The sequence below is a fragment of the Ambystoma mexicanum genome, chromosome 10 (assembly GCF_040938575.1).
Source record: "Ambystoma mexicanum isolate Mex_15411 chromosome 10, UKY_AmexF1_1, whole genome shotgun sequence".
NCBI lineage: Eukaryota > Metazoa > Chordata > Amphibia > Caudata > Ambystomatidae > Ambystoma > Ambystoma mexicanum.
This window is the reverse complement of record NC_090932.1, coordinates 1,027,192,099-1,027,205,252: the sequence shown is the minus strand read 5'-3', so window position 1 is coordinate 1,027,205,252 and position 13,154 is coordinate 1,027,192,099. Positions and strand designations below refer to the sequence as shown.

Here is a 13,154-nt window from a genome sequence, read left to right as displayed (position 1 = left end):
GGGTGCAGTCAATGGCACCTAGCACTTTGGGGAATTGTGCCACTCCATAAAAATCCTGGACGGCAGCCTGCCTTTCTGTAGGTGTTCTGGGCAGGTATATGTGCCTGCGGACTGATGGGTGTCCAGTCATGATGGTCAACACCTGGTCTAGGCAGCGTGACTGCGTGGCCTGTGACACCCCCCCCACTATAGCACTTGTCTGCTGAAATGATCCAGTAGCCAAGAAGTGCAGTACATTGAGGACCTTCTCCAGGGGGCTGAGTGCTTGGGAGCAGAGGGTGGGTGATGTGAGGTCATCCTCCCACTCACTCACCAGGTCGAGTATAATGTGAGGTGGAAACCTGTACCTCCAATACACCTGGTCATCAGGCATCCCAAAAAGGCTGGTTCTGGGTGTAAAAATTCTGGGCCTGACTATCCTCCTCCTCCTCCTGCAGTATCCCACGACCATTGCTGCTAGGAATGGTATATTCATCTTGGCGTCTGTGCTTGTTTGCGCGCACTTTTATGCTGCACGGGTCCACGTACGCCTGCTTCCTGATGGCGTACGTGTTTCTGGATTAGCACGTCTTTTTTGGCGCACGCATTAGCCCCGTTCGATTCCATGAATATGTGTTGTAGATGCGCGTGTGGGCGTTCCGCGCATTTGCCTCCTGCACTTCCCCCGTGACGCCCACATTTTCATGCGTTGTTCCCCATTCCGCGTGTTACGCCCCCTGTTCCGCCTACTTTTGTTGTGTGCGCTGCTCTATGTGCGTTTTCGCTGTGCGCTTAGCGCACGCTGTTTGGAGACGTGTGCGCCAGCGTGCGCCACGCAGAATTTTAGCACACATCCAGGGATTTACACGCACACAGACTATCCATGAATCGCTGTGCGCGGGTTTCGCTGCGATTTTCACACTTGCCCTGCGATTGGCACGCTTTTGCACGCTTGTGCCGAAAATTTCAGCGCAAATTAATTCCATGAATCGGCCTGAGTTTTTTCACAGTGGGTTCTCTATGACCAGTCCTCTTCCTTTCATGCGCATTAAAAAGCCTCCCTGTCTCAATTTCCACGTACTTTAGAGCACCCCATGTGTGAATCGTTTTCACTTTACATTTGGTTGTTTTAACTTTTTATCTTTCTCTACACATGCAAAGCTAATATGTATCAGTTCTAAACAAAAAGTAACACTACAGTAACATATCCCATTAAACTATACTGGATACATATCAAATTATAACTTCACACCCAGGTCCTGTTGGTGCTTCACAAAACAACTCAACCTCATACTCCCAAGTGACCAGAATACATATGTTTGTTGATGTGTAAGATGCACACATCATGCGTCCCCTAAGTACAATGATTTCTTTGAAAATGTCACACTGCAACGGTTTCAGCCTCATGCATTACTCGACAACCCTTTTTTTCGACATATATCTGCAAACAACACCGTTTTTAATTGGACTGCAGTAACTCCTATGCAGCGTTTATAATTAAACTGCTCATGCTTAAAAGCCAACATTAATACAGTGCTGCTATTGCACACAAACCAAATTGTGTTATTCTGTAATTTGTTTATAATGGCAACTGCCCCTCTTGCAACTACATATTGAATTACTAACTTCCCCGAGCAGTGTTTGCCACTTGTGCCTGGTACATCGTCAGGTACTCACCCCTCTCGCCATGTCCCGTTCCAGCAGCGCCTCCCCCAGGGGTTTTGTATCCTCAGCAGCACAAGCTCTTCGCTGTTGATGCAGCCTAAATCCCGTATGTCGGTCACCACAAAGGCATGGAACTCTCCGAGTTCACTCGCGTCTGTGCAGGAAAATAAAGGCATAGGTACTACGATAGCCAACATTCAGGGGAGGAACACCAGCACAAACAATCACCAACGTTACAGAGTTTGTGTGCCACAATTCTTGGGTTAAGTTTGCATAGGACCTTTTCAGAAATAGTGAGGAATTTCATGACCAAAGCACTACAGCATGAGACAAGATAAATAAGCATTCTATTCTATTATTGACCTTGGTTTACTTGGCAACCAAGACATTATTGGTCTCATTACGAGTTTGGAGGTAGCCTTGCCGGTTTTACCGGCAAAGCTACCTCCAAACTCACAATCGGGTGCGGCACCTGCGAATGGGCAATTACCAGGGTATTCCGGCCCGGTAATTGCCCTTTCACGGGTGCCGGAACATCCCCATTCCCATCTGAGCCCCATAGGACTCAATGGGAATGGGGACGCCGGATGCACCGGCACCGTTTACAACGGTGTATCCAACTTGCTGTGCTCACGGGTGCCGCTCTGCCCGCCAGGTCTGACCTGGCGGGCAGAGCGGCACCCGTGAGCACAGCTCGTAGTATGGTGGTACGGTGGCACCGTTGTTACCTTACCACCATACTTATAATGAGGCTCATTGTCTTACTATTGACTTGGAACGGAATGCTCAAAGGCATGGTCTAGTAAACATGTTTATTGTCCCTACGGGACGCCCATGTTTTTTTAAGACTAAGTGGCTCGATTTTAGAAAACTTTCCTATGGACCTTACCCGAGTTTTCGTCCATTAAACGCACGCGAAAACAGGCACCAGGGCGCCGCCATTTTGTGATAATCCTATCACTTGCTGCATCGCCCTGGCTGACCTGCTTCTGAGGCACTAAATCAATTCCCCCGCCCCTGAGCCTGACATTATCCAAAGATTCATATTCCCCGCCTCTCTCCGTGACGTTACTGTGCTGCGTAGGCAAACGTGCCCAGTCGTCTTCTACGCGACTTCACACAGAACCCGGAAACCAACACAGACCATCTCACAACACAGCGCACCACAATTCGGAATATGAAACTGTACTTTAAAATCAAACAGCAACACGGTACATTTGGTAAAGTACATTTATTTGACATTAAATGTTTAGAGAATATTCAGCAATTGCCATATGAACTCCGAAAGTCATTTATTTTCTTTTATCTGTATCCGCAATGTTACACAGGGTGTTGCTTTTCGTTAAAAGAAGCACTTTGGAAGCACGGTGAACCGCAAGGCTGTTCCATCAACTAGGCACTAGTCCATCGTAAAGGTTGATATGTTGCTTCTAGCCACTAGTACAGCGGAAGGGCATGTGGCCCTTGGCGATCGTCCCATAAAATTGTCAGTGTGCTCCAGTTGTTCACACGAAGCTGCAGGTGTCTCACGCAGAAACCGTCTGTTGGTGTCTCAAACCGATGGCAGTAGCAGAAGGGGAGCAAATACCTGTTATAAAAACAAAAAAATTATAATTAGTCTCGCCAGCCGATCGTCATTAATATTACTCATTTTATTTATTACAGCCGATCAGAAACTATTTGCTTGCAAGGATAGTTCAATGGAGTATGTTCGTCTCTAAAATCAATGCGAAAAGTAACGAAATAAATCGATGCCAACACACAATGATAAACGACAGTTAGTCTACATGCGTGAGGAATGATATGATATATGATATGGCATTTGTAACGCGCCTATACTCAAGTGTTTCAAGGCGCGACGAGGCAGGTGGAGAACAAGGGCAGACAGACAACGATCCTACTAGGCCAGGTATCTTTCTGATCGCGCATGGGGAAGGGGGGAGGGGGGGGAAAAAGTGCTGTACATGGTTAGTTGAATACAAATTAAATAATAGGGCCAGCTGGTGGCAAGTGCAAGGTAAATGCCGGGAGAAGGGGCTGAAGGATACAGAGACAGTCCTGTAGTGCAGGTAGGCAGTGCAGGGAAAAGAGGCTGGGCCAAGGACCGAGATCGGTGAGACCAGTGGACCTGCATGCCCATGTGCCCACTACGAACACATTTTCCTTGCTTTTCCTAGCTCTTCATTCATTCATTTATTCATGCATCCATTCATTAAATCTTCATTCCGGTATAAAAGCGTGTAAAGATTTACTCACATTATATTTGAAATTTCCATTGTGTCTCTTCGTAATGCAGTCTGTAAAATGGACCGTGCTCTTGACAACGATTTTTCGTATACTGAACTAAAATGAAACTCGGTCTAGTTTCTGGATTTTCTGCCTTATCGTCTCTTACGTTATTGCGCACCCCCTTCAAATGTAGTTCTTTCGGCATGGTCCCTGTCTCAAGGTCAAAAAACAATAGACCCTTATACTTCCAGTGCGACTTGTGGGCCTCATATGGGCGCAAGCTGAAAATCAAAGCCGCTGTCCTTCGCATTCTTTATTTGCAACATCACGTAGTAAAGGCATCTGTGTACCAAGTATAAAGTACCACAGGAGTTGAGTTAAAAGTGAGATTTATTGTTTGTTTGTTTGTTTTATTATTTGCAAGACGCAAGCCTCCCCTCCGTTAACAGTGCGCAACAGTGCGCAGCATTTACATGAGATGAAAAAAAATATATACATACACATATATGAGGTGAATAGAGAGAATTCAAAGACGACACCCAGCTTGTTCGCAACCCATGATGGTGAAGGTAGGGGCTAGGGTTACAGGTACACTGTACAATAACATTTATTTACAAAAAGACAATCGTATTGCAATTATTTAAACCGGGATTTGTACTTCACAACCAGCTGTGCTTCGGGTGGGCATGGCACAGTCGCAATGTTCGGTGGCAATGGATCACTGCTCTGCACAGAAACGTCCAAAATTCCATATCTATGCTTCTCTAACACAGCAACAATAAGGCCTTTCACAAAGTCGAACTGCATTTCATCATAGACTGGTTTGATCACCCATTGCTTACTTCGTTTTGAAAACACCTTAGTGTAGCGAGGCATCCTTACTTTACCCCTAGTCCTAGATTGTTCACGTCCGACATTGCTGTTATGGGCCAAGACCGCTAGTAGAGTGCGATGTTTCATGCCCCGAAAGCTAAAATGCAAGCGCTTTGGCCTGTACTTTAGGCACATATTGTGGAACCCCTCCAAATCTCCTGATGACAGAATTCTGTCAGTCCTCTCAAATCTCTTGATAGAGTTTTGTTGAAAACAATCTTCTCAATGGCTTTGTGTGTCGGTGAAGATGGAATCAACCACTTCTTCTTCCTTGCCTCCTCTGGGGACAAAGGGCCATGTTCACATTGGTGGAAATGTTGTTTTGCTGTCCAGCGGTGAACGTTGGTACATTGGTGCATCAGTGACCGCCATTTTTCAAGTAGTATTTCCACTAACCCTTCACAAGTTTTTGAGCTCCACCAAAGATGGTTGGTGATAGAATGGGACCACTGCAAAATACTTTCAAAACCTTTTTTTTTTTCCTGCAGCCGAGATTTTCTTACTGATTGATTTAGCAAGATGCCATAGGTAAAATTGATGATTAATATGTGGGAACTGCTCTCTCACTGTCTTGGCAATTGAAACGTGTCTGTCCGTGGCTATGAGGTCGATGTGCATTCCCCTTGATTGTAGATATTCCACTGATTTTATGAATCCTAGTTTCTCCATGGCCACTGACTATGTACATTGTGTTACCTGCACGACCACCGAACTCACAATTTTCTTACTATCCATGTCCTGAAAGTGGTAGGTGCAGTACTTGGCAGAAAATCCAGGGCTGTTGCACTGTCCATCGCCGGCTAGCCTGAATCGTTTGTCTCCGAATTTACTTGCTAGAGACAATTGTTCAATTTTCCAAGCATCACTAATGGCCGGAAACAGATAATCATATACTACATTGGTATATGTAGTACAGCGCTTTAGAAATTAAATGGAGTCCCACAAACTGAAAGAAAGCCTCTTTCTAAAACTGGAGCCACTAAAAAGTGATGCAGCTGCACACAGTAGATTGCCTGCTGGCAGTTTCCCCAGCATCGGTTGTGCGGACCATGAGAACCTATGATTTAATCTACAAGCGGCATTTATTTTGACGTTACTGCCTTTTATTTGACAAGTCACATTAATCAATGGCTTCCCACATACTTTCCCTCTAATGGAATGCACACATTTCAGCATACTTATAATTTCCATCAAACAACTGTCGAATACAATGTATTTGCTCTCTTTCATTAGACTGTCATCCTGCGTCAACGTTGTTTCGGCCTGTGACGTTGTGGAGATTTCAACACATTGGAAAGTAATATCACTGATATCAAGTTCTGATGCGTCTATGGATGCTGCGGCTGGTTCATTCTCTGTCATTTCGACATCTATTACTTCAACATTGATGGGAGAACACAACAATGTCGACAGGTTTTTGGGTGGCAAATTTTTGGCGGGTGTAGATTGTGTGAATTGATCTGCAACTACTTCAGAGCTATCTTCAATACATTCAATAACATCTTTTTGTGGTGGTGCGGTCGCACTGTAGCAATGGTCCAATGCAACTTTGCTGTATTCTCCAAACAAAGTTAATTCATGTTCTGGCCATTGGACATGAGCATCTCGAGCCTGAACACGCCTCACCTCAATTAATAGTTCCTCCATAGTGTACATGGTCCGGCAAGCAACATCTCTCATTCGCTTCACTGTCTGTGTATGTATAGTTCTGACACCCACGGGTAACTGGAGGAGAGATTGGAAAAGGGATGTTCAGTTTAAACACAAGATAAAGTGTAGACCAATTGACTGCAAAAAAACATAAAATAGTCCCCAGCACAAACATTTTTTTAAAGTTATGAACTGTTTGTAACTAACCTTTTTTTGTTTTTTTTTCTTTGCAACTATTTTGACTCGACCTTCAACATCTGCACGCTGTAGCTCCGATTCGTTTCCGCGTGTCCTCCCTTCCTCTTGCGCTGCAACGACTATATTTTCTGTATCCGCATAGACAGCACGGAATGAGGATCCATCATCTCCCTGAAACATAGTACTTTCATTACTATGTATCAAAATATTGTTAGCATAAAACACACATGAGGACGAACACACAGGTACATCTCAATAGCCAAACACGATTTAAACATTGTGTGCAACAATCAAACGACAAGTATTCGACCAGTGATGATCTATTTCGATGGAGCTGTCAGTATCCATACCTCTGGCTCTGCATGGACTGCCATGAATGGTTGTATTGGAGAGGAGGCATCCGCATCTCCATGAAACACAGTACTTGCATTAGTATGGTTTTCAATATTGGAAACATAACACACTTGGGGTCGACGGCACAGGTACATATAAAGAGATAACCACAAATGATGCATTGTCTAAAAGAATCAAGGAAAATCTAAATATGATCACATTTCATCGACTTATTTCTCTGATTTATTTACATCTACATCATCGAAATTGGATGTTGTGATTGTAGTGGAAGCTTCGTCGTCTCCCTGAAACACAGCACTGGCGTTAATAGGGAAGAAAGTATAGCAAATGGAATCACGTTATATGATCACGCATGATGGAGCTGTCAGTATCCATACCTCGTGCTGCTGAAGAATATCTATGGATGTTGCAAATGTAGTGCGCACTTCCGAAAGCTGTTGCACCGATTCGTATATGCATGGTCCAGCTTCCACTTCCCCTGGAATTACTTGAATGTCAGGCTCTGCATCAAGTGCAGGGGTTGACGCTCCATCAACTGCCTGAAACATAGTACTTGCATTAGTGAGGATTACAATAGTGAAAACATAAAACACACCTGGGGTCGACAGCACAGGTACATATCAACGGCTAACCACGAATGAAACATTGTGTAGAACAATCAAACGACAAGAATTCCAGCTCTGATGATGACGCTCGATGGAGCGGTCAGTATCCATACCTCCTGCTGGTGAAGAACATCTAGAAATGTTGTAGATGTGGCGGACGCTTCAGCATCTCCCTGAAAGACAGTACTTTTAGTATGGATAACACTAATTATAACTGAAAACAAACACCAGTGGACGATAACTAAGGTGTATATCAATTGGAAATGACACTAACCAAACATTCGGTAAAATAATTACACGATAGAATAAAATTATTACCTGACATGCATAAAACAAGTATGTAGCGGATTAGCCTACTAAGATCACCTGATACGCGCTAGAAGTGGTTGATAACTGCGACCACATCAAGGATGTAGAATGTTCTTGCTTCAGATTCAAGGGATAGTCAAGAAGTTGTAAAGGTAAATTAATGATTGATAATGAAATGCCAATATTAAAAATAGCCATGTAAGGCGACAGAATACTTGAAAAATGCTCAATACAGCACAGTTCCTATATTATATATATATATATATATACACACACACACACACATTGCGTTTGTGGGTTATGAAATCGAAAAAGAATATATGATAAATGTCATTATTAAAAAAACTATACACTCATATCAATATCGAAATTATTACAAGGGATAAAACACCTACAATATCAATTAATCCATTCGGCTACCTACACACTACCGCAAGGCCTAAAGCTAAATCCGGACACTTGACACACCAGTGGCGGAATGTGGACGAATAGAGTGGACTAGCGTTTTCGATCAATTTCCGTGTCATTCGCCGTTTATTCTTCTTTGTTACCCAAGATGTTGTGTACATGTCCAAGGAAAAGTGTCGGCTGCAGATGCGGTATCGATCACCCCTCTTGTCCTGTAAGACTTGTTGGACTCTACTTTCCAGCTCATCCAGTGGATATCCGCAATGTCTGACCCATGCTCTTATTCGATCAACAGTTTTTGGGAATACATGCATTGTAGTGCCTTCAGATTTCGCGTGGGTCTTCGAAGGGCAACCGCTACTCGAACAGGCAGGCATTGTTGATAAATCTGAAAAGTAAATATCGACATTATTATACAATCTTCATGAATAAAGATTTGATTCAAAAGTAAATGAATCATACAATGATCAATGCAAGGTTTGTTTTGGTCGCAGGAACTATACCAGTTCATTATGTGCGGCTAAGTATTTGCATAAGTGTCATGCCGCGGCAGGGTTGGCGGAAGTGGAATCGCTGGCGGTTCGGTCCGCCGTAGCATTCCGCTCCTCGTCTTCCGTTTACCGCTCTAGTCGTTGTACGCGTCCGTGACCCGGAAGTATAATAATCCTCACTTCCGGGTCGCATACGCGTTGCAACGTTTCCGGGTTTCCTCCTGTGTTGCTGCCGCTCCATCTCCCGGTGATATATTCTTGACTTTCTGCATTTAGTTTCGCTGTTTTTCCACTCAGCTGTTTTCCACCCTGCCCAGTGCTTGGTCTCGTCCTTGTCTAGCCTTTTTCTCCTTATTTTCTTTTTCCTTCCTTTTCTCCTTGCAAATTTTACCCCTTTTTTCTAATTGAATCTACCGGTTGCCAGACCCCTGCCTGCCTACTGGACTGCCTGTGATTATCCTTAGTATCTCATTGAACTTACCTGTTGCCAGACCTTGTGCCTGCCTACCGGACTGCCTGTGATTATCCCCGGTATCTACTTGATTCTACCTGTTGCCAGACCTTTTGCCTGCCTACCGGACTGCCTGTGATTATCCCCGGTATCTACTTGATTCTACCTGTTGCCAGACCCCTGCCTGCCTACTGGACTGCCTGTGATTATCCCCTGTGTCCGTTTGGATCTACCTTATTCCAGATTCGGTGCCTGCTCATCGGATTGCACTCTCTTCAGCTAACTCATCTTCTGGGATCCTCCACCTGCAATACTACGTCTAGGGGTTTTTTGTGCCTTCCGGCTTTTTTCCCCCTGTGAGGCGTTCTCGGTAGGATAACCCCCGTTGCCCCTATCTTAGTGGCACGGTGGCATCCTATCGAGGGCGTCCTTATCTTCACAAGAAAAAAGAGAAGCCTCCACGACATAAGGACGGAAGGATTAAGCAGAAAGAGAAAGGTGAGGAGTTGGGGGAAGGGGGAGAACTTGTCATCTCATCAGAAGAAGACATAACCGACAATCGTGACAGTTTGCAACGCCAACAAGAAACTGAGATGGCTACCCCCCAACAAGTTCAGGAACTAGTAGCCGCAGTCCAAAACCTTAATTTGGAGGTCCAGAATCTTAAGACAACCAACGCAGCATTGCAACTAAGAATGAATGAACGGGAGCGACCCTCTGCAGACCTACCTTCATACCCTTTGGTTTCAGGCAAGTTTGATGGATCACCGAAACGAGTCAAGGAGTTCTTAGATGCCTGCAATCTTCACTTTTCCTTCCGTCCGCAGACCTTCACATCAGATCATGCCAAAGTAGGATTCATGATTACCCATATGACGGGTAATGCCCTGGCGTGGGCCACCCCTTTGGTTAATCAGCCAGATCCTGTGCTGCAGAACTACAATGATTTCAAGACCCTGCTGCAGCAAACATTTCTACGCACAGAAAGTACTTTTATGGCCTCGGAGGACCTCTTAGATATCCGCCAGGGAAACACAGATCTTCTCTCCTATATCACTACGTTCAAACAGATAGCCGCCGAAGCTGGCTGGCAGGAACAAGCCCAATATGCCATCTTCCGTCGAGGGTTGAGAGAGGAACTCAAGGACGAACTAGCTCGTATCGACCGTCCATCCTCCTTTTCAGATCTCATCACGGCCACTCTTCGGATCGATTTCCGACTCTCGGAACGACGGTCAGAAAGAAAGAAGAACAAACTCTACAGTCTCCCTCCCTTAGAAGCCCAGATACCATCTTCTCAACCACCTTCACGCCAAGGCAAAGAAGAACCGATGCAGATCGGTACTGCTCGTGCACCACTCACCCCGGAAGAACGGAAGAGACGACGGGATAGCAACATGTGCATGTATTGTGGAGCCTCTGACCATCTGTTACGGAACTGTCCTAACGTTCCTCCGAGGCGTTCGGGAAACGAGCGCCCTCGGTGAGTATGGGGACGCACTCCCGAGGGGCCATTCCTAGTCCTTATGCAACTTTGTCAATAGCCTCTTCTGGTTTACTAGAGGATTCTAGGTTGATGGTTCTGTCAGTCACTCTTACTGTAGGCAGGACCGAAGTCCCAACTCAGGCTTTACTAGACTGTGGTGCAGCCGGCAACTTCATAGATACCTTGTGGGCTAAGCAAAAAGGTATAACTCGTCTGGCCAAACAGGAGGATCAGAAAGTCGAAGGAGTGGATGGGGAACCTTTGATTTCCGGCATGATCACGCATACCACTGAGGAATTACAACTATGTATCCAGCAACATACCGAAAGGATCTCGTTTGACATAATCCGAGCAGCCCATTTTCCTATCATACTAGGGATAAGCTGGCTACGAAAGCACAACCCTCACATTGATTGGGCAAAGAACGTACTCTGTTTCCAGTCCACCTTTTGTAGATCCGAATGTCTGCCTGAACCAAAGTTTGAGACAGTACAAACTACCAATGTTTACGACTCCAGACTCATCCATTGTCTTCCACGCCATCTACAAGAATATACAGAGGTAGTAACAGAAAAGACGCCTAGTGATCTTCCTCCACACAGACCAGAAGACTGTTGTCTGGATCTTGTTCCTGATGCACTGGTACCGTTTGGTAGGATGTTCCCTTTATCTCTCAGAGAAAAACACTTCCTCCGGGAATATTTGGATAACAACCTGGCCAACGGACTTATAAGACCTTCAAAGTCACCAGCTGGAGCTTCACTGTTTTTCATCCCGAAGAAGGACACACAAGAACTGAGACCCTGTATTGACTACAGGGGTCTAAACAAGGTGACCATAAAGGACAGATATCCCATGCCTCTTATCACCGAAATTATTCAAGCTGTTCATGGCGCCACAATCTTCACAAAATTGGATCTTCGGAATGCATACCATCTCCTCCGGATCCACCAAGGGGATGAATGGAAGACCGCGTTTAGGACCCCTTATGGGTTGTACGAATACCAAGTGATGCCCTTTGGGCTTGTGAATGCCCCATCTGTGTTCCAGCGCTTTATGGACCGGCTTTTTTCGGACCTGCTGTGTCAGACCACGATTGTCTATCTCGATGACATACTGGTTTATTCAAGAACTCCGGAGGAACATGTTGTCCATGTCAAAGAGGTCTTCCAGAGGCTAAGAGAAAATCACCTCTCAGTCAAAATAGACAAGTGTGTTTTTTCTGCAACATCTATCCCATATTTGGGTTTCATATTATCAAGTCAGGGTGTCGCCATGGATCCCCGCAAAGTTTCTGCCATTTTGGAATGGCCTTCACCTAAATCCATCAAGGAGGTACAAAGATTTTTAGGTCTGGCAAACTTTTACCGGAAATTTATATCCAACTTTTCCCACCGGATTGTACCTATTACCACGCTACTTAAGAAGAGCTCCAAACCATTCTTTTGGTCCAGCGAAGCTGAGGATAGCTTCCACAATCTCAAGGAAGCCTTCTGTACCGCCCCCATCCTTCAGCAGCCAGATCAAGACCGGCCTTTCATCGTCGAGACAGATGCATCTTCATCAGCTATGGGGGCAGTTCTTTTGCAGGAACATCAAGGTGAGGAACATCCAGTCTCCTATTTCTCCAAGACACTAAATGACAGCCAAAGGAACTACTCAGTCAGAGCGTGAATTATTGGCCATGAAGTCAGCCTGTTTAGAGTGGCGTCATCTCCTACAAGGAGGTAAACACCCATTCTCCATCAGAACAGATCACAGAAATCTACAAGTTCTGCGACAGTTCGAGTGCTACAACACAAGACAGGCCCGCTGGGCTCACTTCTTTGCCCAGTTCGATTTCAACATTACCTACATCCCAGGGCCACAGAATATAGTCGCGGATGCTTTGTCTCGCAGAGGAGACTATGTGACCGAATCCGACAGGACGCCGGATCTTATGTTCCCCTTGACGAGGAGAATAGGTGTTCTGTCCACTTTCTTGAGACAAGTGAAAGAAGCTTCAAAGGGGGGTTTTGAGTCGGAGAGTCACCCACAAGACCTCGTCTATGAAGTCAAGGAAGGACTCTACTTTGTGAAAGGAAAATTATATTTACCCACTTCAGAATTTCGGAGATTGGCATTAAAATGGTGTCACGACTCCAAGTTGGCGGGTCATCGAGGTATTAAGGGCACATTGGAATTCCTACAGAGGCACTTTTATTGGCCAGTGATGCGCCAAGACGTGGCCAGTTACGTACAATCCTGTGTGACCTGTCTTCGCAGCAAGAGTTCTCGTCTAAGACCTTTGGGCCTTTTGAGGCCTAATCCTGTTCCCGACGGTCCTTGGGAAGTTGTATCCACTGATTTCATCGTGGACTTACCTCCTTCTGAAGGAAGCACATGCATCATGGTGGTGATCGATTACTTCACAAAAATGGCTCACTTCTCCCCATTACCAGGGGTACCAACAGCAG

At 45.2% G+C, this 13,154-nt stretch overlaps 1 protein-coding gene across 3 annotated transcripts in view; it reads right to left on the bottom strand.

The window, feature by feature from the left end:
- Positions 1 to 13,154, bottom strand: part of CAPN10 (calpain 10) — a 431,781-nt gene that overhangs the window by 311,226 nt on the left and 107,401 nt on the right. For all 3 annotated transcript variants that reach the window (XM_069618844.1, XM_069618843.1, XM_069618842.1), the window contains exon 5: positions 1,657 to 1,798. In XM_069618844.1, the coding sequence (XP_069474945.1) occupies positions 1,657 to 1,798 (142 nt within the window). The remainder of the gene's footprint in view (positions 1 to 1,656; positions 1,799 to 13,154) is intronic.